Source organism: Dasypus novemcinctus, chromosome 16, assembly GCF_030445035.2.
Source record: "Dasypus novemcinctus isolate mDasNov1 chromosome 16, mDasNov1.1.hap2, whole genome shotgun sequence".
NCBI classification, from domain to species: domain Eukaryota; kingdom Metazoa; phylum Chordata; class Mammalia; order Cingulata; family Dasypodidae; genus Dasypus; species Dasypus novemcinctus.
The window spans coordinates 14,371,363-14,397,858 of NC_080688.1; the positions used below are offsets into that span (position 1 = coordinate 14,371,363).

The window sequence follows — 26,496 nt, forward strand, 5'->3', positions numbered from 1 at the left end:
GTGGAGTGGACATAACCATTCCAGGGTCCACAGGATGGAGGAATAGAATATGGATTACAGTGGACTTACTGATATTCTATTTATGAACTATTGTGATTAGTAATCGAAGAAAATGTAGCACTGATGTGGAGAAAGTGGCCATGGTAGCTGCTGAGGGAGGGAGTGGGAAGAAGAGATGTGATGTGGGGGTATTTTCAGGAATTGGAGTTGTCCTCGGTGGTACTGGAGGGACAGTTACCAGACATCGTATGTCCTCCCATGGCCCATTGGGTGAACTGGGGGAGAGCGTAAACTATAATGTGGGCCATTGACCATGTGGTGCAACAGTGCTCAGAGATGTATTCACCAAGTACAATGAATGTCCGATGATGATGGAGGAGGTTGTTGTTATGGGAGGAATGGGGTGAGGGGGTGGGTGGTATATGGGGACCTCATATTTTTTTAATGTAACGTTTTTTAAAAAGACAAAAAAAATTTAGGTAAGCACAAACAAAAAAATTTGTGATTACACCAAATACCATGAATGTAAACTTTGGATGAATTTATGCTTTATTAATTTGTATTAATAAAACTGATTTTTTCAAAAGATGTTCAGCATCATTAGCTTTAGAGAAACACAAATCAAAACCATAATGAAATACTATTTCACTTTTTTAAGAAGAAAATTACAAGTGTTGGAGAGGATGTACAGAATTAGTAAAGCTTACTCATTGTTGGTGGTAATATAAAATGGTACATTTGTTGCGGAAGACAGTTGGCAGTTTCTTGGAACTTTAAGTCCATACTTAACTTACACCATATGTAACACTGCTCATCCACGTTCATAGCTTCATTATTCACAATTGCCAAAGGTTGAGAACAACCCAAGTGGTCATCAACAGATGAATGGATAAATTAAGTGTGGTATATACATAAAATGGAATGTTATTCAGCTGTAAATAGGAATAAAATTCTGACACATGCAACAACATGATGAACCTTGAAGACATCATACTGAGTGAAGTAAGCCAGACACAGAAGGACAAATATTGTATGATAATCTCACTGATATGAAATATTCAAAATAAGCAATTTCATAGAGTAAGGTTACCAGGGTTAGGGTTGGGCAGGAAGTGGGTAGTTAATTCTTAATTGGTACAGAGTTTTTGTTTGTGATGATAGAAGTGTTTTTTAATGAGTAGTGGTGATGGTTAAACAATATTTTGAATGTAATTATCAGCACTGAGTTATATATCTGAGTGTGGTTAAAAGACGGTGAGCAGTACTGCAATATTGTAAGTGTGATTTATCCCATTGAATAGCATGCTTGGGAGTGGATGAGATAGAAAAATTTAGGTTGTTATAAATTACCACAATTTTAAAAAGAAAAAGAAAGCAAATAAAGAGATAATGACAATTAAATGCAATACATGATCCTGGATAGAATCTTGCAAGGGAGAAGAAAGGACTCAAAGGAACATTATTGGGACATAAGAATACATTAGAATATAGACTGTAAGTTTTATATCAATGCTAAATTTATTGAACAAGTGCACTTAAGGGGGGTACATAAGTGAATACCCTTGTTCTTAGGAAGAATCCATGGCAGTACTAAGTGTTCAAGGACCATGATATATACCTACACTCAAGTGTTCAGAAAATGTATTGATGGATAGACTGATACATGATAGAGAGAGAGAAATGACAGATAAAATGATATAGTAAATATGGCAAAAAAGTTAAAAATGATCAAATTAGTAAACACATTGAATTATAAAGTTCATGCTTTGCCTCTTTGGGCTTAACCAAGTTAGCAGTGTATGCAGGAAACAGATCTAAGTGATCAGATTATGAGGCATCTTAAAGAAAGAATTTTCCAATTATTCTACTAGTTATTCCCCTCACTTTTAAACAGAAAAACACAATCCAGAACCATTTATTTTATCCCACCAATATTAACTGATTTCTCTCAATACTACTTTTCCACGTGGAAATCTCTTTATTTAATCTCATCTCTCATCCAAATGCCTGTAATTCTAAGCCTAAAGATAAAATAGCTTATCTAGTCTTGCCTCCCAACCACCTCAAGTAGTAATCTTCCTTCCATTTCTTCAAGATCTCATACTAGATAAACCATCTTTTAACAGTTTTTCCTTTATGTATAGTATATTCTTGCATGCTGGAGACTCTTCTTTGTCAAAAACAATTACTGTGTGACTGCCTCGACTAGTAGATACAATTTGGGGCAATCAACAGGTTAACTACAGAGCAAGGGGAAAAAACAGTCAATAGAAACTGTCCCTGAGGAACACCAGATGTTGGGCTTACTACAAAAACTTTAATCAACTACTTTAAATATGTTCAAAGAGCTAAAGGAAACTATGCCTTAAGAACAAAAGGAAAGTAAATATGAGATGATGTCTCATTAAACAAAGCATATCATAAAGAGACATAAATTATAAAAAGGTACAAAACAAATTGTGGAGTTGAAAAGTGGAATAACTGAAATGAAAAATTCAAAAAACAGGCTCAACAGCATTTGATCAGGCAGAAGAAAGAAAAATAAAACTTAAATATAGGTCCATTGAAACTATCCAGTCTGAGGGGCAGAAAGAAAAGAAGAATGAAGAAAAGCAAGAAGACCCTAAGGATCTGTGGGACACCATCAAGAATACCAAGTATATATAAGGGAGTGTCATAAGGAGAGAGAGCAAATGAGAAGAAATAATGTAAAATAATACATGAAGAAATAGTGGCTAAACATGTTCCAAATAGTTATGAAAAACATTAAGCTACATATCCAGGAAGCTTGACAACTCCAAGTAGGATAAACTCAAAAAGATCTACCTTCATATAATTAAACTGTGGAAATACATAGACCAAGAAAGAAACTTGACAGTAGCAAGACAGAAGCAACTCATTGTGTACAAGGATCTTCAGTAAGAGTAACAGCTAATTTCTCATAAGAAATCATGACTGCCAGAACTATCAGGATAAATTTTTTAAAAAGATTGTCATTCAAGAATTAAATATCTAGCAAAACTGTCATTCAAAAATAAAGGAGAGGTCGGCGGACTTGGCCCAGTGGTTAGGGCGTCCGTCTACCACGAGAGGTCTGCAGTTCAAACCCCAGGCCTCCTTGACCCACGTGGACCTGGCCCATGTGCAGTGCTGATGAGTGCAAGGAGTGCCCTTCCACACAGGGGTGTTTCCCGTGTAGGGGAGCCCCACATGCAAGGAGTGCACCCCATAAGGAGAGCCGCCCAGTGGGAAAGAAAGTGCAGCCTGCCCAGGAATGGTGCCACACACACGGAGAGCCGACACAACAAGATGATGCAACAAAAAGAAACACAGATTCCTGCGCTGCTGACAACAGAAGCAGACCAAGAAGAAGAAGCAGCAAATAGAATAGACAACTGGGATGAGGGGGGAGGGGAGAGAAAATAAATAAATCTTTAAAATAAATAAAGGAGAAAATAAGACATTCCAAATAAAAAACATAATTCATAACTAGCAGAGCTGCTTTACAAGAAAATTACCAGTTAAAATTTCAGACTGAAATGTAGAGATACTAGACAGGATTTCAAATTTACAGAAAGCATTAAAGTGCATCAGTAAAGGCAAATACATGGTAATATTAAAGACAATAAAAATGAATTTTTGTTTGCAAGTTTTTTTCTCATATTTAATTTAAAATGATCTAGTAAAGCAATATTATAAATCTGTGTTGAGAATACAATGTATAAAATATGTAATTTGTATGAGAACAACAAAGATTAGTTTAGTTTACGGCACAATCATGTGAAAAGGAAAAGGGACTAAGGTCCTGAAGGTAGTGGAAATGGTTAGCTTATCATTTGGGTTTTGGGTGAGCGGAGCTGTGTGGGTGGTGATCACAGATGTGGGTTTGGCCTCTGGGGGAGTTTATGCCCCAGGGCTAGAAAGCTGATTATTAACTAGGTTAAAGGTCAGATAACCACATAGAAAGAGTGAGGTTGGACCTCCACCTCACACAATATACAAGAATTAACTCCTGCACCAGGAGAAGGTATGGGCATCAGCCAGATGGATCCGAACATCACCAATTACAAGGTGACATTTTGGGGCATGAAATGGCACTTGAGCTCAAAATGCATCAAAGACCTTAATTTAATAAATAAAATCATAAAATTCTCAGAAGAAACATGGGCTTGAATCTTCATGAATTTAGATTAGGTGATAGATTCTTACATGACACCAAAAGCACAAGCAACCAAATAAATAAAGAAGACTTGATGAAAATTAAAAACCTTTATGTTTCAAAGAACACTACCGATAAAGGGAAAAGACAACCCAAAGGAAGAAAGTGTTTGAAAATCATAGGGCCTAGTATCCAGAATATTAAAAGTACTATATAACAAGTCAACAAGAAATAACCCAATTTAAAAATGGGCACATTTGGCAATTCAGTAGTTTATAGGAGCTTCAAAGACTATTTTCAAAACCATTTCAATTCATCAATTGAACCATCACAAAGGTCAGAAAACATGGCAAGCATTCTGTTAATCTTTCTCGGTTGTCATGATATGGGAGGTGAAAATAGAAAAGTAAAAGTGAAGTGAAGGAAAACAGACCATTATGCCAGGCCCTTGATATTGATGATTGTACTTACGAACCTTTTCTTATGAAATTGACAACAACCTAGTATTATATATTGCTTGAGTTTCCTCCTGAAAGCCTCCTTGTTGCTCAAATGTGACCTATCTCTAAGCCAAACTCAGCATACAAATGCACTACGTCTCCCCTGGCATGGGACATGACTCCCAGGATAAGCCTTCCTGGCACCAAGGGGTTATTACCAAGTACCAATTAGCAATACATCTGGAATAAGACCTTGACCAAAAGGGGGAAGTGGTAAATACAAATGAGTTTTTATGGCTAAGAGATTTCAAAGTGAGTTGGGAGATCATTCCAGAGGTTACACTCATCCAAGTCTCAGCAAGATCTCACTGACTGCCACAGGAAACAGTGCCTCAAATAGCGGGGCTTCTGAAGGCTCGAGATATCCAGAAACTATAAACAGGGCAGGCAAATCAGGAATTTAGCACCCTGTCAGTGGGTCTTACTTTGGAATTTATGATCCCCACTGTAACAAAGTTAGATTCATTTATAGGTTTCCTATACATGGCCCTTCTGCTGCTTTTATTTGTCCCAGAGACTTAAATCTTTGGTTCATCGAAGTACAACTTGAGCCTGAAATCTCAGTAGAGTTGCAACACCTGCTCTCCAGTTCATTGGACTCACCCTGAACAACTAACAAGATTATGATGGACAAAGCCCATCCCAAGGAACAGAGAGTGTCTGCAACTGCAAGCAAGATAGCTCTATCTGCCACATGGCATCTAAGCCCCCTTTCAGTTAGAAGCAGAGTGGGGTCACCATCCCAGAATCCTCAAGATTGGGGAATGAATGATGACAAAAGTAGACTTAGTATTATTCTACAATATATCTATCCTTATTCTAGCAATAGGAAAACTCTTATCATTGATGTAAAGGCAATGGACACCAGAGATTTTGAGGGATGTGAGAGGGAATAATGAGTATAATATGGGGCCATTTTTGGGACATAGGACTTGTCCTGCAGGACATTGAGGTGACAAATACAAGCCATTGTGTATTTTGCCATGACATAAAATTCTGTGGGACAGAGTGTAAACTATGGTGTAAACTGTAGCTCATGGTTAGTAGCAATGCTTCAATATGGGTTCATCAATTTTAACAAATGTACCACACTAATGAAGGATGTTGTTAATGTGGGAAAGCATGGGAGGGAGAGGGAGGACATATAGGAATCCCTTAGATTTTTTGTGTAGTATTTATGTAATCTAAAGTTTTATAAACATAATTTTTTTTTAAAGTAAAATGAATTTGACCAATACCAAAATACTTCGTACAAGCATTTTAAAGTGTTGAGGCTAAATTTCAAACAATGGAACTAGTACACCAAAGGTAGGGTTGTTTTAATGATGTATTTGAAAATATTTCATTTACAAAGAAGTCCCAAAACTAGTTCATATAGTTCCCTTTATCCATCTTCAGACGCTGGCATCTTGCTTAACCACAGTACAATTGCCAAATCAAGGAAATTATTTTTTAGAAAATGCTGTTAAATAATCTACAGACATGAGTTTCACTGTCTCACTAATGTCCTTGTTTGGAACCCATTTTGAAAACTTTTTTGTGGGCCCCAGGCTAGGATGACACCCTGCATTTTGTCATATCTCCTTATTAATTTTGGAGAGTTCCTTACTATCATTGTATTTCATGGTCTTCACACTTTCAAAGGGTATTGGTCAATTCTTTTGTGCAATGTCCTCAACTTGGGTTTGTCTCTTGCTTGTGATTTGGAATTCAGGTTGTGCATTTTGGGAAGGACTACTACAGTGCACCAAACAGGGGAGTGGGAGGACACACAAGATGTTGTCTCATTACTGGAGGTATTAACTTTGAATGCTTGGTTGAGGTGGTATCTGCCTGGCTGCTATACTGAGTTGTTTTTTCTTTGCAACTGATAGTTATTTTGTTAAGGAGATGCTTTTCCCTACTAAGTTCAGTATCAACTGATGGTTCTTGCCTGCAAAATAACTCTTTTGTCAAACAGTTGTATTCTATTTCCATTCTTTTTTCTACATTTATTAACTGAACTCAATTACAGGGAGGTTCTGTTCTTTATCTCCCTTTTCTTATCACTATGGTCTCTTTTTCTATGGCTGTGAACAATTTTTAATATTCTGGATACTCTTTTAACAAATCCTTTCTCTGAAAGCTTACACACATCTACACTCTCTTGAATAGTGCATGAATCTGCCCAGCTTCCTACACCCACACTGGCAGTAATTTATAAATACCAAATGCATCTCATGAAACAAAGGGTTTCTAATAATTGGATTTCTTTGCATTTTATTGTCACCAGAATGAAACCTCTTACATATCTTCACTAGTTATTTATTTTTCACCTTCCTTCGTGTATTTATAGAACATTGCACACTTTTTTCTTGCCATCCATATGTTTATGTGATCTTTATTCATTGACAATATTACAAATATATTTGGAATTTATTTCCTCAATTTCTTGACATTTTCATTTTCTTTGATATGAATGTAAATTTTACAATTTTCAACAGTCAAACCTACTGATGTATTCATTTTTGTTTTTTTTTTGCTGTTGTGGAAAATTCTTTCCCAGACAGGGAGAAGATATTCAAAATTATCTCAGAATTAGTCAGCCAAACGGGTGCTGATGCAAAGTACCAGAAATCTGTTGGCTCTTATAAAGGGTACTTTTGGAGGTAAAAGCATAGTTACCAGGCCCTAAAGAGTCCATCTCAAGGCTGCTTTTTCAGCAAATTAGCTGCCACGTGTTAAAGCAAGATGGCGGGCAATGTCTGCCTGTCTTTCCTTCCTTCTTTCTCTTAAGGCTCTATGAGCCCAGCTTTTTCCAGTCTCAGCTATAGCTGGCATAAGGCTTGTCTCTCAGAACTTCCTCTATCAGTCTTGCATAAGGCTTCTTTCCAGGCTTTCTCTGCTGCTCAGCTGCAAAGGTGAGTAGCTCAGTTTTCCCCGCGCTACGGCTGTTTGAGCCTTCTCTCCTCTGGCATCTATGGTTCTCTCTTCCCTTGTCATCTTCTGTTTGTGCCATTTATATCAGCCCACCAAGGGGACAGGGGCTTAACCTTAGTCCTGCCTTACTGATGTGGCCAAATCAAAGATCCTAAATTGATTGAATCAAGGAACCTTAAAACCTTTGAATTTAATACAATCAAAAGGTATCAAACCCAGAGGAACAAACCAGTTTACCAACATAATCCTTCCCTTTCTGGGATTCATAAATAATCTCAAACTGCCACAATCTCTATTTTTTGATAAGGCTCAACTTTTTACATGTATTTCTTTTATTCTTAGGGAATATATTCTGTTAAATTTTCCAACATACATTTTGTTTCAATAAAAACTTTGCCTCTAAGTTCAGGTATTTATAAAGATGGAGTTTAAATCAATGGAAAAACATATAACTTTTAATAAATGATACTGATCATCCTTCTTTTGGGGAAGAAAATAGATCCCTACCTCATGGTATTTACATATATGGACTTCACATGGATATATATACATTAGGAAAATATTTTTAAGAAGAAACCATGAAATCTGGAATTCTCATACTCTGGATAAATACAAGGCACATTATCTACCCCTGGACAGTTTGACACAGTCTTGAATGAATATGAAATAAATTCTTCATCATAGTGATATAACACTTAAATACTACTGCCTTTATCTTAGATTATAAACCAAAGCACACAATAATAAAACCTTTTTAGTATTCATCTGAATATTTCTGGTAAGTTTTTGGCTGTATTTGCTTGTCCTAAGAGGTCTGATATACCCTAAAACAAATAAGGTTTTTCATTTGAATGAAATGAGATTCTTCAAGTTGAAATAAATAACTGTATAAAATAAAGATTTCCAAACATTTGAGATCACTAATGTAAGTAATCTTAATTTATGTTACATTAGGAATACTAAAAAAAAATTTTTTTAAGATAAATTCCAAATTTGTTGTTGAATTTTAAACTTGTATCCAGGTGGAGGTCAGGTGCAATACAAGGGGAAACCAAGGCCATAATGCATAAGAAAAGACAGTTTCTTACATGTTCCAGAGAGAGGGTGCCAGAAGAGGTTGACAGGAAGCAAGATTGGTTTGGGAGTCTCAACCAGTAGATGGGGAACACAGAGTGGGAGAGATGGATGGGTTTCTGCCTTTATTGTGGTCTAGGGGTAGAGGTAAGATTTCCCACAAGAGTCAAGGACTGATTTAATATAAAGCACATGTGTGCAAAAAGGAAAAGGGACTGAAGGTTGGAAGGTCAGTGGGAATGGTTAGCTTTTCATTTAGGTTTTGAGGGATGTACACTGGGTAGTGGCCACAGATATGCTTTGGGCTCAGGTGGTTTATGACCCAGTGTTGGACAGCTGATTATTAACTGGGCCAAAGGTCAGTGTTGAGACAAGTAGCTCAGCCAAAGTAAGAGGGATGCTGAGGCAGCATGCAAAAAATGTTGACAATTATGATGATACCTATACTGGCAACAGAGAGAAAATACAAAACCAAATCATCAGGGACATCTGACTTGGATATAAACGTTTTTTTTTTTCCCAACATACAAATAAAACAGGAGTGCTCCAACTGCTATGTATAATTAGTTGTAAGCATTTTATTATAAACCAAAACAACCACTGGGTATGTGCCTAGAAGACCTCCAGCAGCCACACACTCCCTTGTTGAATCACCGGATGTGTTACAAACAAGCTACTGGGTATTTACCAAGATGCTCTCCAGTAGCCACATGCTCCCTGGTTGAATCACCGGAGGTGGTAAAAACAACCTACTGGGTATGTACCAAGAAGCCCTCCAGTGGCCACATGCTCCCTTTTGAATCACCAAAGGTGGTATAAACAACCTACTGGGTATGTACCAAGAAGCGCTCCAGTGGCCACACACTCCCTTGTTGAATCACCAGAGGTGGTACAAACAACCTACTGGGTATGTACCAAGAAGCCCTCCAGTGACCACACACTCCCTTGTTGAATCACCAGAGGTGGTACAAACAACATACTAGTTATGTCCCTAGTAGCCCTTCAGTGCCCCACACTTGAATCATCGGATATGGTACTCCCTAAAGCACTTGGCATGGATGCCCTTCTGGCACTTCTCACACCGCGTGTTGGTCTGCGAGTGGCAGAGGGCACACCGGGTCCTCTTGTCCTGGTGGATGATCCAGTGGCCAATCATATCGAAGCGGCTCTCAGTCTCCAGCCGCCTGCTCTGCCTCCCTTGAGATGACATGTCAGCGTTGCTCTCCAGATACACACAAGCAACGTATCTGCGGAATGCAAGGAGGTCCACCTGGGCATCTTTGCAGCAGATCCTATGCAGCTGCCAGGCATTGTTGAGGGCAGCATCAATGACATAGCCAATGAAGCTCGAGTACCATTTCATGCCCCGAATCTTCACCTTGTAATTGGCAATGTTCTGGTCCATCCGGCTGACGCCCCCCACCTTCTCCTGGTACAGCCTTACAAGTGATGGCTGGTGGACCTGGGTCCGCAGGTTGGCTGCTCCTGAAGACCGACTCATCAGTTTCATTGGCTCTATGCCCACCGCATTGGAGCAGATGTTGACCACGCTGCTGTCATGCCAGCGGCATACAATGATCTCCTCACTCTCGTCAACTTTGTAATCAAATGAGCCCCTCTTCATTTTCTTCAGTTCTTTGGGATCTTTCAGGGGACATCTCTCAGTCCTGTACTCACGGAGAGTCCCCGTGGCCTTCACCCCCTTTTTCCTCAAAATGGACATGAGTTTGACGCTTGTAAAAACCTTGTCAAAAAATATGTGGTATGGCAGACAGCCTCGCTGCTGAAGGGCCTCCACAAATTTTATCACCATACTGCCTCCCAGGTCCAAACCGTCATCTGGTTTGGTGAACAGTGTACCCTGCGAGGGCTCAAACCACACCAAGTAGCCTCTGCTGGTTGTCCCACACCAGATCTTATAGCCAAGCCGGGAAGATTTTCCCATGTGCAGCTGCTTGGACCCCCCATGCCCAAAGTACTCACACCTGGACTCACCAAAGCTATAGAACTCTTCCAAGGGTGCATGCTTCTGGAAATTGCAGTTCATCCGAACAATGAGAGGCCTGACTTTGGCAAATCTATCAGTTTCAGCGAGTTCACTGTTATCTGCAAAATGCAGGTATGAGAAGATCAGTTCAAATCTATCTCTTCTAATTGCATCAGCCACAAGGTGGTGATGTGAATCAGGAGATGTTTCCCAAAACATCCTTCTCCTGGGATAGCAGATGTACCCGCTTAAAATCAGAATGCCCAAAACACACTTCAATTCCTGGGTTGTGAGACCCAGGTTGAAATTTTTCTGCCAAGCATAACGATTGGTTTCCTTAACAATTAAATTAATAGTTCCTTCATCAAAAAACAATTCAAAGAGGCCTACAGGACTCAGTTCCTGGCTTTTGAGATACTCGATATGAGGATCTGATGCTGTCCAACTGCCAAAGTCAGGGCGGATATCTCTTTTGGTCCATACCCGCTGAGATTCAACACCTGTCTTCTGCCTCTTCTTCGCTGGCTGCAACTCCAGATCATGGTCTTCCCCAGTGCCCAAGTCCTCAAATACAACAGTGGCATGCAGCATGCTCGCAGGCAGGTAGGCACCTCGCCGGCCATCCTCATCACCCGAGTCTTCATCGGTGAAGTCCCCCGCAGCATTCTCAGGTGGTGAAATGAAAACCTCCCCACCGTTGCCAGACTCTTCTTCTTCCAGAGCATTCAGAACCTCAAGTAGCTTAAGGGACTTCACCTTTGGGCATACCTCTCTCTCAGAATTGGCGTCTCTGCAACAACAGGAAACAGAGTCAGAAAGGAGCTTAGTCTCTGTGCCTGGCAAAAGCTGATCCTTCAGAAGGAACTGCTATGGCACCAGCAGCAAAGGGGGCGGACCCCATGGAATGCACCTTGGATAGAGCAGCACCATTGGCCTGGCACCATAGGGCACAGGCACCAGTAAGTGAATTTTCCAGATAAACATCACTTTTCTTCTTGAGTTGCACAAATTAATTTCAATACTACCAAGGCAATTTTAAAACTTTCAAATATTTTGAGAAACGTATAAAAAAGCACAAGTAAGTTACTAAACTAATCGATGAATTCATTTCTTATATTTCTTTCTTATTCTGAAGTTTGGAGAGAAATCTGTAACTTATTACTTGTTCAATATTGGGCAACTACGTTGGCCAGATATGTTCCACTAAAACCCTGCCTGCCAACTCAGGACAGGGGAAATGTTCACAAAAGAAATTTTTCTGTAGAGATGACCACTACTCCAACATACACTGGTGACCTTTTGTATTATTAAAAAGAATAGGTGCTAGTGGTACCAGAAGATCTTGCAACTACGAAATTAGATAAAATTACTCACGTTATGAAAGCATCCCTGAGTCCATATGGTGTCTGCATACATTTCAGTAAAGATTTAACAGTTATCTTCTACCATACTACCTGACATTTGTTTGAATATTACCCTGGAAATGATTCCTGTATCATATGTGTCTCTTCTAAAAGGATTATCAACTCAACTTTCTGAGGACATGCGGCTACTCGTTATGTGAAGAAATGCAAAATGGGGTCAGTCCTCTAACAAAGAGCCTGGTACAGAACATGAGAGTTTAAATTGACAAAGAGGTGTCTAATTAACCTTCTGCAAACTGCACTCAACTGGTCTACAGTGGGCTAGACTCTCCCAGGATGGCCACAGCAGTCACATAGCAGTTCTTTAATAATTGCATGTGAAATAACCAAAGAATAGATGAACGGTCTATCTTTATTCAAATAAAGAGTGGGTACCCACACAGATCACTCTATTACATCAGAGTTGCCAAATTTTCAAAGCAAATGTATGTTATCTCATTAAGTGAATTTTCCAAAGAAGCCACAGTAACTGATATCAAATATATCCCCTCTCCCAACACAATGAATTTGGCTGCTACTCCTCATTTTCTGAAGGCTAGGATTTCATATTCCATCAAGGTCAGATGACTAGAAAATTTAATATGGCTGTATTTTTCCATTTTCTGGAGGTTACTTAGTCTTGGAAGAAAAAATGGGAAGGATCTCTAATCCTTGTGATCCTTGTCACCTCCAGCATAGACTACTTAAATGGAGAAGAGACTGAGGGGAGCAAAGAACAGGATACAACAATCACCAAGGCTATGATGGAAAACAACGGCCCAGCTCCAAGCCTGGTGGTAATTTCACCCAATACATTGCTTATGTACAAACACATAGCACATGCCCTGTTCTCATTAAACATTCAACAAATACACAGTGAATTAAAATAAATACAATTATACCATAAATGTCTTGAGTGATTGAAATACAACCTTAAAAACACAAACATTAAAAAATTGTATTAAGTCATACCAACCTTGTGTTTGGGAGTGAAGAGGGAATTCTTTTAGGCTTTTCATGCTATAAAAGAATCAACATAATCATTGAAATGGGTTTGGTGAAACAGGTGCAGATGAAGGAAACCTTTGCCCATTTCACGGAAAGACTGCAGTAACCTCAAAGCAAAAACTGTTGATAAAACCAAGACAGATCTGACTACGAGAAGAGTACAATAAGGATGGAGTAGCTTCGTTTGTGGTTAGCATTCCCTCTGGTATCAGTACCACCTCACTCTGTGTGGTGGCCAGCATGGGGGACAAATGGAAGATATTTTATGTATGTATCTAGTGAACTGCTCTGAAATATCTGACCCCATTTCGGTGCTCCACCTTATCTTAGGAGGAGCAAAGAAACGTGAGGTGTCTTATCCCTCTGGGAAATTAGAACCTTCCTCCCCAGCACCAATGCAGATGAGTTCCCAAAAAAGTGGTAATTGAGACCAAAAAGAGAGCCGGCTCTCTGCTGCTCTAGAAGCTGGATCCCATGTGACATTCTGGCAGGGTGGGCAGGTTGCCTCCAAAATACTCTTTAAGTGCAGAAATATTTTTATGAGGGAAATCATTCTCAAGAGCAATTGCATACTTTTTTCTTAAATAAAGAGTTCTGAATGGACAGTCTGCTCTAGGGATAAATGCAGATGCCTCTGTCCTCACCACCATAGCAGTAACTACAGAAAGCCTGGGAGCTGCAGTGACCCTCCACTGTTCCCCTCATGAAGTGGCCCCAGCAGCTCCACCCTCACACTTCTCCCTTACCTAGCTCCTTCTTTTTCTTAGTTCTTCAACAAATATAAAATTCCCTTGCTTTCTAATTCTCAGTCTTCCTACTTCAAAGTCTTGCTAACCAAAACCAGGCTCTGAACAGATTGAGAGAGCTTTAGATGGCTTCCTCCATATCTGATATCTTTTTTTTTAATTCAGTCTCCATATAGACTATTAAAAATTGCCAATGTCAACTATATTTCAAGTTGTCATGGCGGGGAAATGGGAAAAGTTTTTTATCAGTAACAATCACACCTCGGACATTGTTGGGTATAATACTGCCACTATGCAAAGATTGTGTACCTGGTATCTTATTGTAAGCTAAGCGCAATTCAGGAGCCAAATCTGGAAAACATGGAAACCCAAACTATTAGAACTCCAACCTTCTGAAAGTTGGAAGCAAAAGGGAAGTGAGGGGCACATGTATTTAATGACAGCCTAACATTAGCAGGTGCTGTGCCAAAGGTCAGAGGTGGGCAAACTCTACTCCCAGCCTGCACAGCACTTAGATTTAATGGGTGAGACAGACGACAGATAAACAATAGGTAAACATACAGGATAATGCCAGGTGGCAATGCATGCCATCCAGAGGAGGGGCAGAGAGTGCAGCAGAGGGTGCTGCTATTTTAGGATGGTCAAGGAACACTATAGAAAGTAGATGGCCTGGCAGAGGTGAAAGAATGAGTTGTGCAGTCACCTGATGAAAAGGTACTCCAGGCAGAGAGCCTGAAGGCACTTGGCCTCGGAGGAACTGAAAGGAAACAGGTAAGACTGCAGATGCCATGGGCAAAGATGCCACTAAAGGGAGAGGTACAGCAGCGGCAGCATCCCGCAGGGCTCTGCAGGCCCTGACAAGGACTTCTGCTGTGTTCATTTGAGGTGGCATCCCACAGGGCTCTGCAGGCCCTGACAAGGACTTCTGCTGTGTTCAGTTGAGGCGGCATCCCACAGGGCTCTGCAGGCCCTGACAAGGACTTCTGCTGTGTTCAGTTGAGGCGGCATCCCGCAGGGCTCTGCAGGGCTGACAAGGACTTCTGCTATGTTCAGTTGAGGCAGCATCCCGCACAGCTCTGCAGGGCTGACAAGGACTTCTGCTGTGTTCAGTTGAGGCAGCATCCCACAGGGCCTTACAAGTGTCTTCTGTACATTCAAATTCTGGACACAGAAAAGCCTGCAGAGATTGAGGCAGGCCTGGAAGTAACCATCTGGTGTGCTTAGAAAACTGAGGAAAGCAAGTTACGTTTCTAAGATCCCGTGTCCACACTGGTGCTACGCGACCACAGCCATGTCCCACGCACCTCCCTGTCAGCCTTGGCTCTTCTCCATCCTTCTTCCTTTCTCTCTCTTACCATTCCCTCTTATGCTTCCTGGACACCAATTGCTCTGTGAGGCCTGCAGGACTCAGGGCTAAGTATCATCAGCTCAGTGTTTCAAAAACACAGAGGAATAAACACTTGCATGAAATAGTTTGTAGAACAGTTCTCCTACCTTGAGGTTGAAGCCATGATGAACTGAAGCAGATGAGGCTGTTGTCTTTGATCCCAGAGTCTACGAATCTGTAATATAGAAGCCCATTTTTAAAAATTCTTATCTTAATAGGCAAGGGAAGATAACCATTTAAGGAAAATAAATCTCCAGTTCAAGGCCTCCTTATTTTACACATTACTTATTTAACAAAAACATTAACTCCATTTGTTTCTGAGCACTTGGAAATGTCTATCTACCTTTGGGAGTTTGGTTGGCTCAGGGACAGCACTGCTATTTAGAGGGGAAGAAATGGATAGAGTATTCATAGGAAACGGTGCCTCGTCGAATGTTAGCCAGAGGGAAAAAAAGAACACTTTTTCATCTCAAACCTCACACAAAAATACATTCCAGAAGAGCATTTCTCCTTTTAAGAACTACTGGCATTTGGAACTAATTAATTACTTGTCATTTTTAGGATCATCCGTGGTCTCTATCCACTGGACACCACTGGCTACACTTATTACTTGTCATCCCTGGCCTCTGTGTACTGTATACCACTGGCTACACCTTCCTGTACTCCCCACCTTTGTGACAACCAATCATGTCTTCAGACATTGTCAAGTGTGCCCGGTGACGGCACGATCACTCCCAGTTGAAAACCTCTGTTCTCAATCAGCAATGTGAATATAACTTTCCATGATGATAAAATGTTCTGGGGAAGCGGACTTGGCCCAATGGATAGGGCATCCGCCTACCACATGGGAGGTCCGTGGTTCAAACCTGGGCCTCCTTGACCTGTGTGGAGCTGGCCAACACGCAGTGCTGATGCGCACATAGAGTGCTGTGCCATGCAGGGGTGTCCCCCACGTAGGGGAGCCCCACGCACAAGGAGTGTGCCCCATAAGGAGAGCCACCCAGTGTGAAAAGAAAGTTCAGCCTGCCCAAGAATGGCGCTGCACACATGGAGAGTTGACACAGCAAGATGACACAACAAAAAGAAACACAGATTCCCATGCCACTGACAACAACAGAAGCGGACAAAGAAGAACACGCAGCAAATGGACAGAGAACAGACAACTGGGGGAGGGGAAGGGGAGAGAAATAAATAAAATAAATCTTAAAAAAAAAAAAATGTTCTGTATCTGCACCACCCAATACAGTAACTACCAGCAACAAGGTTAGTGTGACTGAGAAACTGAACCCTCTTACTTATATAATTTTAATTAATTTTAATTTAAACAACCACATGTGGCTACTGGCCACAGTACTGGACACTGCAGTTTTAAATGTAGTAAGCACTAAACAAAAGAGTTCTAAACTTTGAAAATATATTAAAATCTCAGAATGGGGAAAACTTTCTTTAAGAAAGCCAAAAAGCCCAATCTATGAGGAAGGTAGTTACATTTCCCTCAAACTTCAATACATCATGGTGGGCAGCCCCCAGAGATCCCTTCTCCTGGCGGTCAGCCATTGTGTGACACTCTCCTCGAGCGTGAGCTGACCTCATGACTTACTTCAAGTGAAGAGTACATGGCAAAAGTAAAGGGATGTCATTTCTCAGATAAGGCTAAAAAGAGGCAGGGGCTTCTGCCTTGTTCGCTCTCTCGTGGCTGACTGAGGGAAGCAAGCTGCCCTATTCTGAGCTGCCTTTGGAAAGGCCCATGGGACAAGAACTGAGGAAACTGAGGCCCTCAGGCCAGCAAACCAGGAGGAGTTGAATCCTGTGAGCCTCCAAACCTCCCCACCCACCCAGCCAAGCCCTCAGAGGAGATCACGGGCCCTGGTGACAGCACAACTGCTGCCTCGTGGGAGACACAGAGGCAGAGAGTTACATATAATATAACGTTTATATAATAAAGCATCAAAAACAAAAACCAAAGCCGGGGACTGAGAAGATGTACACAATGCATATAAAAAGCAAAGACACCACATTCAAAACACATAAAGATTTCTAAAAAACAATGAAAAAGGCAAAACACTCAATGAAAACAATGAGCAAAATGTCAAAGAGAAACTCACAAAAATGGAAACCCAAATGGTCAATAATTATTGTGAGGCCACGCACTGTCAGTAATCAGGGAAATACAAATTAAACCATAGGAAGGATCCATCTCCCACCTATTAGTCTGATGGAAATGTATCTCCGCCAACACCAAGGGCTGTGAACACCTTGGGAACTCCTCAGAAGCTGAACATGAGCAAACTGTCAACCCAGCAGTCCCCCTTCTGAATGTGCTCCCTGGTTAAACATTCACCAGAGGACACACATACATACAAAACATGGTAGAACAGGGCACCCAAAGAATTGGTTCCCCACTGAAATAGCCACACACTGGGGAACACTGACAAGCAATGCTTTAGAACTCTGGGGTTAATCTAATACTTTCACCAACCAGAAAGCTTCCTCATGAAGAAAAAGGAAGCTGAATTTTGGGTAAGAAAGTATGGCATTTCCCTCACCATCTTGCCATCTCCCATTCCCCAGGAAGACAGTAGTGGTTACGGAGATGGAGCCCTGTGCATCCCCGCTGTGGTCTGGTGGTGCCAGGTGGCTAACACGGACCTTTTTCTAAATACTGTGGCTGTGCATTTTTTACCTGCCTGATGGATCTCTAAGGAATACAACAGATCCCACATCCCATGTCAGGCTGGAGCAGTTTTCCAGGGGACAGTGGCATCTCTCAAAAGATTTAAAAACATACACTGCCTGTGCTCATTAGAAAAAGGAATGGTGAATGGGGGAAGGAGACAACATATCCAAAATCCTGCAAAGAAGGCTGAGGAGGACATTTTCTGGGGGATAGGAGCTAAGACAACTCTTCACGTAGAGAAAACAGATATACCACAAGTGCCCAGAGCCATATGCATGCTCAGGAAAGACTGAGAGTCACCTAGGCTGGCACCACCTGGCAGAGAGGAGTACCAAACACAGGAAAGTGGTAAAGGCTAAAGCTGAAAAGTGGACGCATGTCCCAGTTCACAGCCAAGGGGGCAAAGACTGGGAGAGCAGCATGGTTTTTTCTTCTTTTGGCTCCAGGTACTTAAGGAAATCTGTAGGAGAAGGCTTCAGAGACCACACATGTTGATGAATAAAGTCTTTGCAAAAGACTTTATGATGAAAAGTGATGAAACAAATGGATAACAGGAGCACTCAAGAATCAATAACAGGGTCCACAGGATGGAGGAATAAAGTATGGATTAGAGTGAACTTACTGGTATTCTACTTTAGAACTATTGTGACTAGTAATGGAAGAAACTGTAGCATTGATCTGGAGAAAGGGGCCATGGTAGTTGCTGAGGGCAGGGAAAGGGAAGAAGAGATGTGACGTGGGGGCATTTTCGGGACTTGGAGTTGTTCCAAATGATATTGTAGGTTACAGATGCAGGACATTATATATCCTGCCATAACCCACTGAATGTACTGAGGGAGAGTGTAAACTACTGTGTAAACTATAATCCATACAGAGCAGCAGTGCTCCTAAATGTATTCACCAAATGCAATGAATGTGCCACAGTGATGAAAGAGGCTGTTGATGTGGGTGGAAGGGGGTGGTGGTTGGGGGAACCTCTTATTTTTTTAATGTAATATTTTTTGTGATCTATGTATCTTTTTTTTTTTTTAAGGTAATTTAATAAAAAAATTTAAAAATCAACAAAAAAAAAGCATGGGGAAGAACCTGATTTACAAATTATAGTCAAAATACCCAGTTATGAATGTAAAATTACAAGGCATACAAAGAAACAGGAAAGTTTGACCCTTGCTCAAATGTGGCCAGTCTCGAAGCCAAACTCAGCATGTAAATGCATTGCCTTCCCCCCAGCGTGGGACATGACTCCCGGGGATGAGCCTCCCTAGCACCGAGGGATTACTACCAAGTACCAGCTGATGATGTGGCTGGAGAACGACCTTGAATAAAAGGGTCAACTCAGACCAGCAGAATATCTCAGCCTACATGTAATATATCAGGAGTTAAAAATGTTTTTTTGACCCTGAATAAAAGGGGAAAATGGAAAGGACAAATGAGTTTATATGAGTCTCCAAAAAAGAGTCAGGAGGTCATCAGAGTGTGCCCTTATGCACACCTCAGCAGAGTCCTAGAGACAGGTAAAGTAGATACAACCCCAAGTATTGGTTCTTCTGAGGGCTACAGAGACCCACAGGTTCTATGGTCATGCCAGATGGACTTCAGTGCCATGTCAGTTGGCCCTACTTTGGAGTTTGTGATCCTGAATGTGATGGAGTTGGACTCAGGTGTGATCTTTGTTCACAAGCCTCTCCTGTCACTTTTACCAGACCTGTGGTTGGTGCTGGGGTTTAATGTATACTCAGGGGACCTGAATCTCTGGACTCTCCATGTGATAGCCAGGCTCTGAGCCTCAACAAACTTGCAACTCCTACGCTCTGGTTTATTGGACTTACCCCAGCCAGCTAACAGAGGTGAAGAAGATCAACTACCACACCAGAGAGCCAAGAGTGCCTACAACTGTAAACAGTAGAATTGCATGCATCATCCAAGTGGAATCGAAGCACCCTCTTGATACAGAGGTGGAATGGACATAACCATCCCACAGTCCACAGAATGGAGGAATATAGATTAGAGTGGACTTACTGATACTCTATTCTGGAACTAATGTGATTAGTAATGGAAGTAAATGTAGCACTGAGATGGAGAAAGTGGCCATGGTAGCTACGGAGGGTGGGAATGGGAAGAAGAGATGTGATGTGGGAGTATTTTCAGGACTTGGAGGTTTCCTGGGTGGTACTGCAGGGACAGTTACTGGATATTGTATGTCCTCCCATGGTCCACTGGGTGGACTGGGGGAGAGTGTAAACTGTAATGTGGACCACTGACCATGTGGTGCAGCAGTGCTCAGAGATTTATGCACTAAGTGCAATGAATGTCCCATGATGATGGAGGAGGTTTTGGTTATGGGAGGAGTGGGGTGAGGGGGGTGGGGGGGGTATATGGGGACCTCATATTTTTTAATGTAACACTGAAATAAATTAATTAAAATTTTAAAAAAAGAATAGTAGAGACAGAGGGAATGTTGTAGAATAAGCCTTGGTTTACACAGCTGATGCTGTAATTCTCCAATTTAAACTTTTCAACAGCCTTGGGATGACAGTAAGTAATAATCCAAATGCCAAATTTCACTAAGAAAGAAAACTCCTTGAAAGCTATGAAAAGTTTTCTAAGTTATGACTGAAATAAATTAAATCATCATATATATACTCCAGAATCTAAGTCAGTATGCTTTTGAGGTTGTTCACAATTTTATAGTATTACGGAAAAAAGATTTTAGCCTCCTGTAGAGGAAGAGACAAAATCATTTCTTACATGAACACTACGATTGTTTCAATTGGGTATATACAGACAGTAATAAATTAGTATTATATTTATTAGATCTTCAAGATGATGAAAATTGTAAGTTTGTATTTAACGAAACTAAGTTTAAGAGAATGTAGTTCTGTCCTAAAGTGAAATTACTAGTTTTTTTTACAGAACTGAATGAGAAATGTAAGAAAATACTTAAATGGATATGGAAAGTAAAAGGTTGGTAGAAGTGACTTATAGTCAGTGCTGACTAAAATTTGATTAAGCTTGTTTAAGGCAGCATGTTTTTGTCCTTAGATAAAACAGCTGGTTTTCATGAGCGTGGGACTATGTAGGACAAGACCTGAATGGATATGAAGAGTTGTAGAGGGTTTGGGAAAGTAAATTTCACCTATTATTGACTGTAATTTAATAAGCTTATTTAAAGATGAAATGTGTCTAAAGGTGAAGTAACTAGTCTGTTTAAATGATTATAAGAGGTTATAGAAAGTTAAAGGTTGTAAGACATTTGTAAAAGCATTGTCCAAACTGAAGGATTTTAATGTAAACAGCTGATTCCAGGAAGCCATAATTAAATAGAAATCTATGAGTTGATATTGATAACAAAAAGTAACTCCATAGAAGAGAAACCTGTCAGACACCATCTCAATCTGTATATTAAGGTAGTGGTAGGGGGAAATAATCTTGATTCCACTGGGATTCTTAGGTTTTCATAACATAATAGGGAAAAGTATTTTTCCCATACTGCTGAAGTGAATTTGTGAATACTGTGTATCTTACAACACATGGAAGCTTTTCACTTTATTGTGAAGTAAAATATATGTTGATTACCATAATCTTGGTAAAAGTACAAAAGTAAAACAACGCAAAATTTACACTATAGCCTGTAATTCTAATAATCTCTAGAAAGAGCTATATTTTAAAACACTCATAAGGAAACCAGGGCCTGGACTGTAAGCCCTTGGAGCAGTCCCACCTATTCCTGGGCTCTGCTTTTTGCATATAGCCTAACAGTCCCCTAGAGTTTTTAAGTGACTCTATGACACCTGGAACTGAGAGCTAAAGTTGGCCAGCTCTAACGGTGCTAAAGAAGCAGCTCTGTGGCTACATAGAGTGGGCACTGGTGAGCTGCCACAGGAACCCGTGGTACTGCCAGCCCAGATCCTGCCTGCGCTCAGCCAATGTCCCAGCCTTAGGAGAAAGTTCCACTGTTACAATACTCCCTCTCCTGGCACCCTCTAAACATCTGTGTTGTGCCCTTCAGCCTCGGTTCCTGTTCCACGTGGCTTGGTTTAGGCTTCCTCTAATGTGTTCCTTGACTGGGCTGCCACCATGGCAACAACCCAAACCGCTGGGTGTGTGGATGAGCACCAGCCTTGAGCAGTTCTGCCCTCCCCTGGAAAATTCCCTTCCCTTTGACAAATTGGAGCAATAGCTAAGGACTACACACAAGAGCTGTCCTTCCAGGTGGCCACTCCCAGAACCCAGGAACTTCTGTAACTGCTTGTCTGGTTTACATTGTAGCTGTGGCCCTGTGTCACAGCACTACTGTTTATAGCCCCTTTCCCCATTCCAACTCAGGGCTTCACATGGAAGTGGTGGAAGAATGTAAATGCTGTGGGACTATGGGGTGGATTGTGTCATAGGACACAGCATTGGCCCCCAATCCTTCCCGCTCCTTCCCCCTCCCAAAACTGCAGCAGCATTCCTGAGTAGAAAAAAAGGCAAGCCTTGGAACTGTTTGTGACCTGGCAACTGATCAGTTAATCTTACAACACTTCATTCTTTAGAAGGCCCGCTGCCCCTCATGCCTTCCCCACCTGCATGTGGATATGCATATAAAAGATCCCTCGAGTTTTGCAGTGAACACGGATGATCAAGCTTGAAAAATGCAGTCTGTCCTCCCAGCACCGAGGATGAAAACCCCGTGTAAGCCCCCTAAATAAATGCTCATTACCCACCAAGCAGGACCTATCCCAGTCTTTCTTTGGTCTAATGTATCCACCTCAGTTTGGCAGGAGGCTGTTGTTATCTTACAGTTCCTTGCTATTCTCAGGACACAGCAGTATCTACGAAAGCTGAACTCACCCAAACCATATCCCCAGCCATCTCACCCCCCACTATTCACTCTAAATCAAGGTTCACAGCCTTTGCACTTCTGGCATTTGGGGGCAGATACTTCTTGGTTGTGCCTACACTGGAGGAAGTTTAGCAGCACATCTGGCCACTACCACTAGATGCCAGTACCACCCCACCTTCCAGCTGTGAAACCTGAACAGTTTAGTTTAGGCTTTGTCTAAAGTCCTTGACTGGGTTGCAATTGTGGCTCACTGTGTGAGTGTCCCACAATCAATTGGACATTGCCAAACATCCTCACCCCTCTCCTACCCCTCACTCCAGTTGCAAAGCACTGTCCTACAGGCATTACCACACATAAGCACCAAGAGTTATTGACAAGATTGCCCACTGCAGGACCATTTATTTACAGTAACAAAATACCAGAGACACCGCACAGGGCCATCAATAGAGCGCATGCACTGGAATACACCAGATAGTGGATAAGAATAATCTCAAAATAACACAGAGGAAAAAAAATTAGCATACTTTTAGTATGATTTCATTTTATAAGGTCCAGAAAGTTAAGCAAAACCGTACAATATAAACGATGAAGAAAAGCTATAAAGAAAAGCTAGGTAAAACTATAAAGAGAAGCTAGGAAGTGATTAAGATAGACTTCAGAATAATGGTTAAATCTGAAAATACAAGATGAGACTGAGGCAGACAAACAGAGTGCTTTTAAGATTTTGATCAGGTTCTATGTCTTAAATGGGGTGGGATATTCAAAGTCGTTTCACTGCTCTTTAAACTGCTCCAAAGCATTTGACATATTTGTGTATGCATATTTTACACACACACACACACACAAGTACATGGCCACTTTAAGTGCCCAGATGGCCCTGCCAATGCTGCCTGAGCCCCACAGGGCAGCTGCTCTGCAGAAACAAGGGAGTGGCAGGTAGAAGACCCTCTCTGGATTCATAGCACACACAGCATGCACTGCTAGAGAAGGCCACAACAATACAGTAATCCTCCCACTAACAGTCTGTGTCCCTTGTAAGAATTCTCACAGAATCCTTACGGAGCAGTTTCCCTGAATTTCATCCCAGCTTATCTGTCCAGCACCTCAGACCACCTACCTCCTTACAATTCGTTGGAAAAGCTCACTCCCTGGGCAGGCCACAGGTCCTCACAAGTCCCTTAGTGAATACAGGTCAGGGGAGGAGACAGGGGTGGGGCTCCTAAGCAGAGGAGGCAGGAGGGAGTGGGACAGGAACCACAAAGAGGTCGGGCGGCCATGGCACCTGGGTTAAGAAGCCCAGCGTGGACACCTGAGGCCCAGATGGGCAGTCTCCACTGGCCCTGGCACCCAACAAGACACCTTTATTTGAGATCTAGAGCTCTGAAGAGGGGTAGGGGTAATGGGGAGGGGAAGCGGAGGAGTAGGTGGCTCCTGCTATTTAACATGGGAATTTCTCCAAAGGGACAGGACAACTAATCCTAATCTTGACCTGGATCCTGTACGGAAAAATGTAAATGGATGTGTCAAGTAGAATACGTGACTACAGTCTGTATATAACAGTACTGCATCAATGTCCATGCCCTAGTTTGCTAACTGTACTATCCCTAGGTAAAATGAGGTTAATGTGCGGGGAATCTGGGGTAAGAGAAGGAGTTCTTTGTCTAGTTTTGCAACTTCCTCAGTTGAAATACCTTCAAAATTGAAAATTAACACGTCATAAATATAAGCATCCAAAGCTGGCCCAGGGACTTGAGAAAGGCCTTTGAGAGACGCAGGCTCCCTCCGTTCTCCTTCACCACTTCAAAATCAAAACAGAAGCAGAAGGGAAAGCAAAGACCTTCTGAAACCTCAAAGATCCCACAGAAACACCCTCCCAGGACAGGGATGGGGCATGGCGTGGACTCCGGCATAACCCCGCCCCCAACCCACCTGGGCCGGCCAGGGCCCCAGCGCCCAGCGCACCACCGCCCATCCTGCTCCCACCGCTGGCCCCGCTCTCGGCTACCGCGCCACCAAGCCCCGCCCCGTGAGGCCCCACCCCCGGTGTGCCACAGCACACCGAGCTCCCACCTCTAGCCCCGCCTTCCACCGCCGCGCCACCAGGCCCCGCCCCGTGAGGCCCTGCCCCCGGCGCCACCACAGCACATTCTGGCCCCGCCCTCCGATGCCATACCGCCAGGCCACGCCCCGTGAGTCCCCGCCCCTAGGGCCAACCTAGCCTATAAATCTCCAACCTCTAGCTCCGCCCTCCGGTGCTCCCGCCTCGCGAGCCCCGCCCCAGCACCACCAAGGGCCATAAAGCTCCAACCTCTAGTTCCGCCCTCCGCTGCCCCGCCTTTCGGTATCCGGCTCCCGCGAGGGCCCGCCCCCAGCGCGCCAAAGCCCGTAAAGCTCCCACGAGGCCCCGCCCCGCGGCACCACCTTCCCATAAAGTCCCTCTAGTCCCGCCCTCCGCTGCCCCGCCCTCCGGCGTCCCTCTCCCAGCCTCACTGGCCTCGCCGTGAAAGCGCGCTAGAGGTATCCTCGGAGCATGGCGCCTGGAGGCCTATTTCCCCGCCCACCCCAGAACAGGCCTTGCGCTGTCAGAAACAGACACCACCCCTGCCCCGACCAGATCGCAAAATAAGCACGGCTCAGGCCGCCAGCCCGCTGCAAGGAGGGCGAGCGCCCCGGGCGCCGTGGAGAAAACGCAGCAGCGCCAGGGCCCGCCACGCCTGCGCCCAAACCTCGGGACAACGCCTACCTGCAAAGAGCCGGCCGGGGCCTCCAGAGCCGCCCCGGACGCCCCTAGCAACCGAGCCCCCCGCGCTGCAAGGCGCTGGGTCGGCGTCGCGGCCGCGCAACGTCCGGCACCGGAGCCCTCGCCGCGCCCGGCCACGCCCCCGGCGCTCGGCCACGCCCCTGGCCTGGGGTAGTCCAGGCGAAGAGGGACCATCGAGATGCCGTGGCCTCCGCGGGGCCTAGAACAACCCCGGAAGTGCTTCGGCCTGAGACAAAGAGTCTAGAGACTTACCTGGTTTGCGCAGGCCGGCTCTGTCCCACCGTTTCTAATCACAACCCTCTATTACGCTTTTGTTTTGATGTCTTCCTCCCTCTTACCCCGAGGACACGAAGCCTCTTTTCTCTATAGGGTGGTAGTTCCTAAAATATGGCCCTCAGGCCTAACAGCATCATTTCTTGGAACTTGATAGAGTTGCAAATCCTGGGGTCCGCTCTGATTCAGAAACTGATCAGGGCCCAACAATCGTGCTTTCCAAGCCCGCAAAGTGATTGTGATGCAAACTGGAGTTAGAACCACTGCTCTAGAGCAGTTTTTCAGTCCTGACACTCTTGTCATTTGGTGCAGAATAAATTTTTGTTACGGGAGGCTGTCCTGTGCATAGTGAGAAGGGTGGAGGGATAAAATACAGGACTCCCAGTTAAACTTGATTAAATTAGGTTTACACCATTGCTAACCTGAAATTCAAGTTTAAGTGGAACCCTGTGTTTTATTTGAGTATGTTCTCCACCTGTATTTTTTTTTTTTTTCTAAATCTGGAAACCTTAGTGGTGGGATGGAATTGGTAGAAGCATCCCTGCCGACACCCCAGGTGTAACAACTAAAAATATCTCCAGAAAATATTCGCTGAGGGGCAAAACAGCCCTTCAGAACAAGACTCTATAGGACAATAGAGTCTTTGTCCTGTTGAGTCTTGTCCACATCCTGGTAGTATAGGTCAGTGTGCTGAGTGCCTTGGCCTGGAAATATCCAAATCCAAATTATTAAAGAAGAGGACTACGTAGTGAAAACTTTTGTTTGCCTCTCCCCCAT

General features: G+C 42.8%; 1 protein-coding gene and 1 non-coding gene across 5 annotated transcripts; both read right to left on the reverse strand.

Annotated features, from left to right (window-relative positions):
• Positions 1–7,102: 7,102 nt before the first annotated feature.
• PGBD2 (piggyBac transposable element derived 2) lies at positions 7,103–25,568 on the reverse strand. Of its 4 annotated transcripts, XM_071208402.1 has the most exons (5): positions 25,429–25,551; positions 15,291–15,358; positions 14,500–14,973; positions 13,019–13,062; positions 7,164–11,429 (listed from the first exon to the last, which is right to left on the reverse strand). In XM_071208402.1, exons 3-5 carry the CDS (start codon positions 14,686–14,688, stop codon positions 9,674–9,676), a joined length of 1,989 nt encoding a protein of 662 aa, XP_071064503.1. In that variant the 5' UTR covers positions 14,689–14,973; positions 15,291–15,358; positions 25,429–25,551; the 3' UTR covers positions 7,164–9,673. The 4 variants fall into 4 exon arrangements, with proteins under 4 accessions (XP_004475976.1, XP_071064503.1, XP_071064504.1 ...); XM_071208403.1 differs by lacking the exon at positions 14,500–14,973 and having other exon boundaries at positions 25,429–25,548; XM_071208404.1 differs by lacking the exons at positions 15,291–15,358; positions 25,429–25,551 and adding an exon at positions 14,106–14,147 and having other exon boundaries at positions 14,500–14,543.
• On the reverse strand, positions 13,962–14,098 carry LOC111759827 (U4 spliceosomal RNA). Its single transcript, XR_009181005.1, has one exon. It is a non-coding gene; the product is annotated as a U4 spliceosomal RNA (small nuclear RNA).
• Positions 25,569–26,496: the final 928 nt, after the last annotated feature.

Bases quoted from the DNA above. Each gene is read 5' to 3' on its own strand.
- PGBD2 (XM_071208402.1), bottom strand. From the start codon at position 14,688: ATGCCACCTCAAATGAACACAGCAGAAGTCCTTGTCAGGGCCTGCAGA. The intron at 13,063-14,499 runs GTGACTGCACAA...ATTCTTTTATAG, and splicing joins CTGGAGTACCTTTTCATCAG to CATGAAAAGCCTAAAAGAAT. The intron at 11,430-13,018 runs GTTGGTATGACT...CTGTTGTTGCAG, and splicing joins TCTTCACTCCCAAACACAAG to AGACGCCAATTCTGAGAGAG.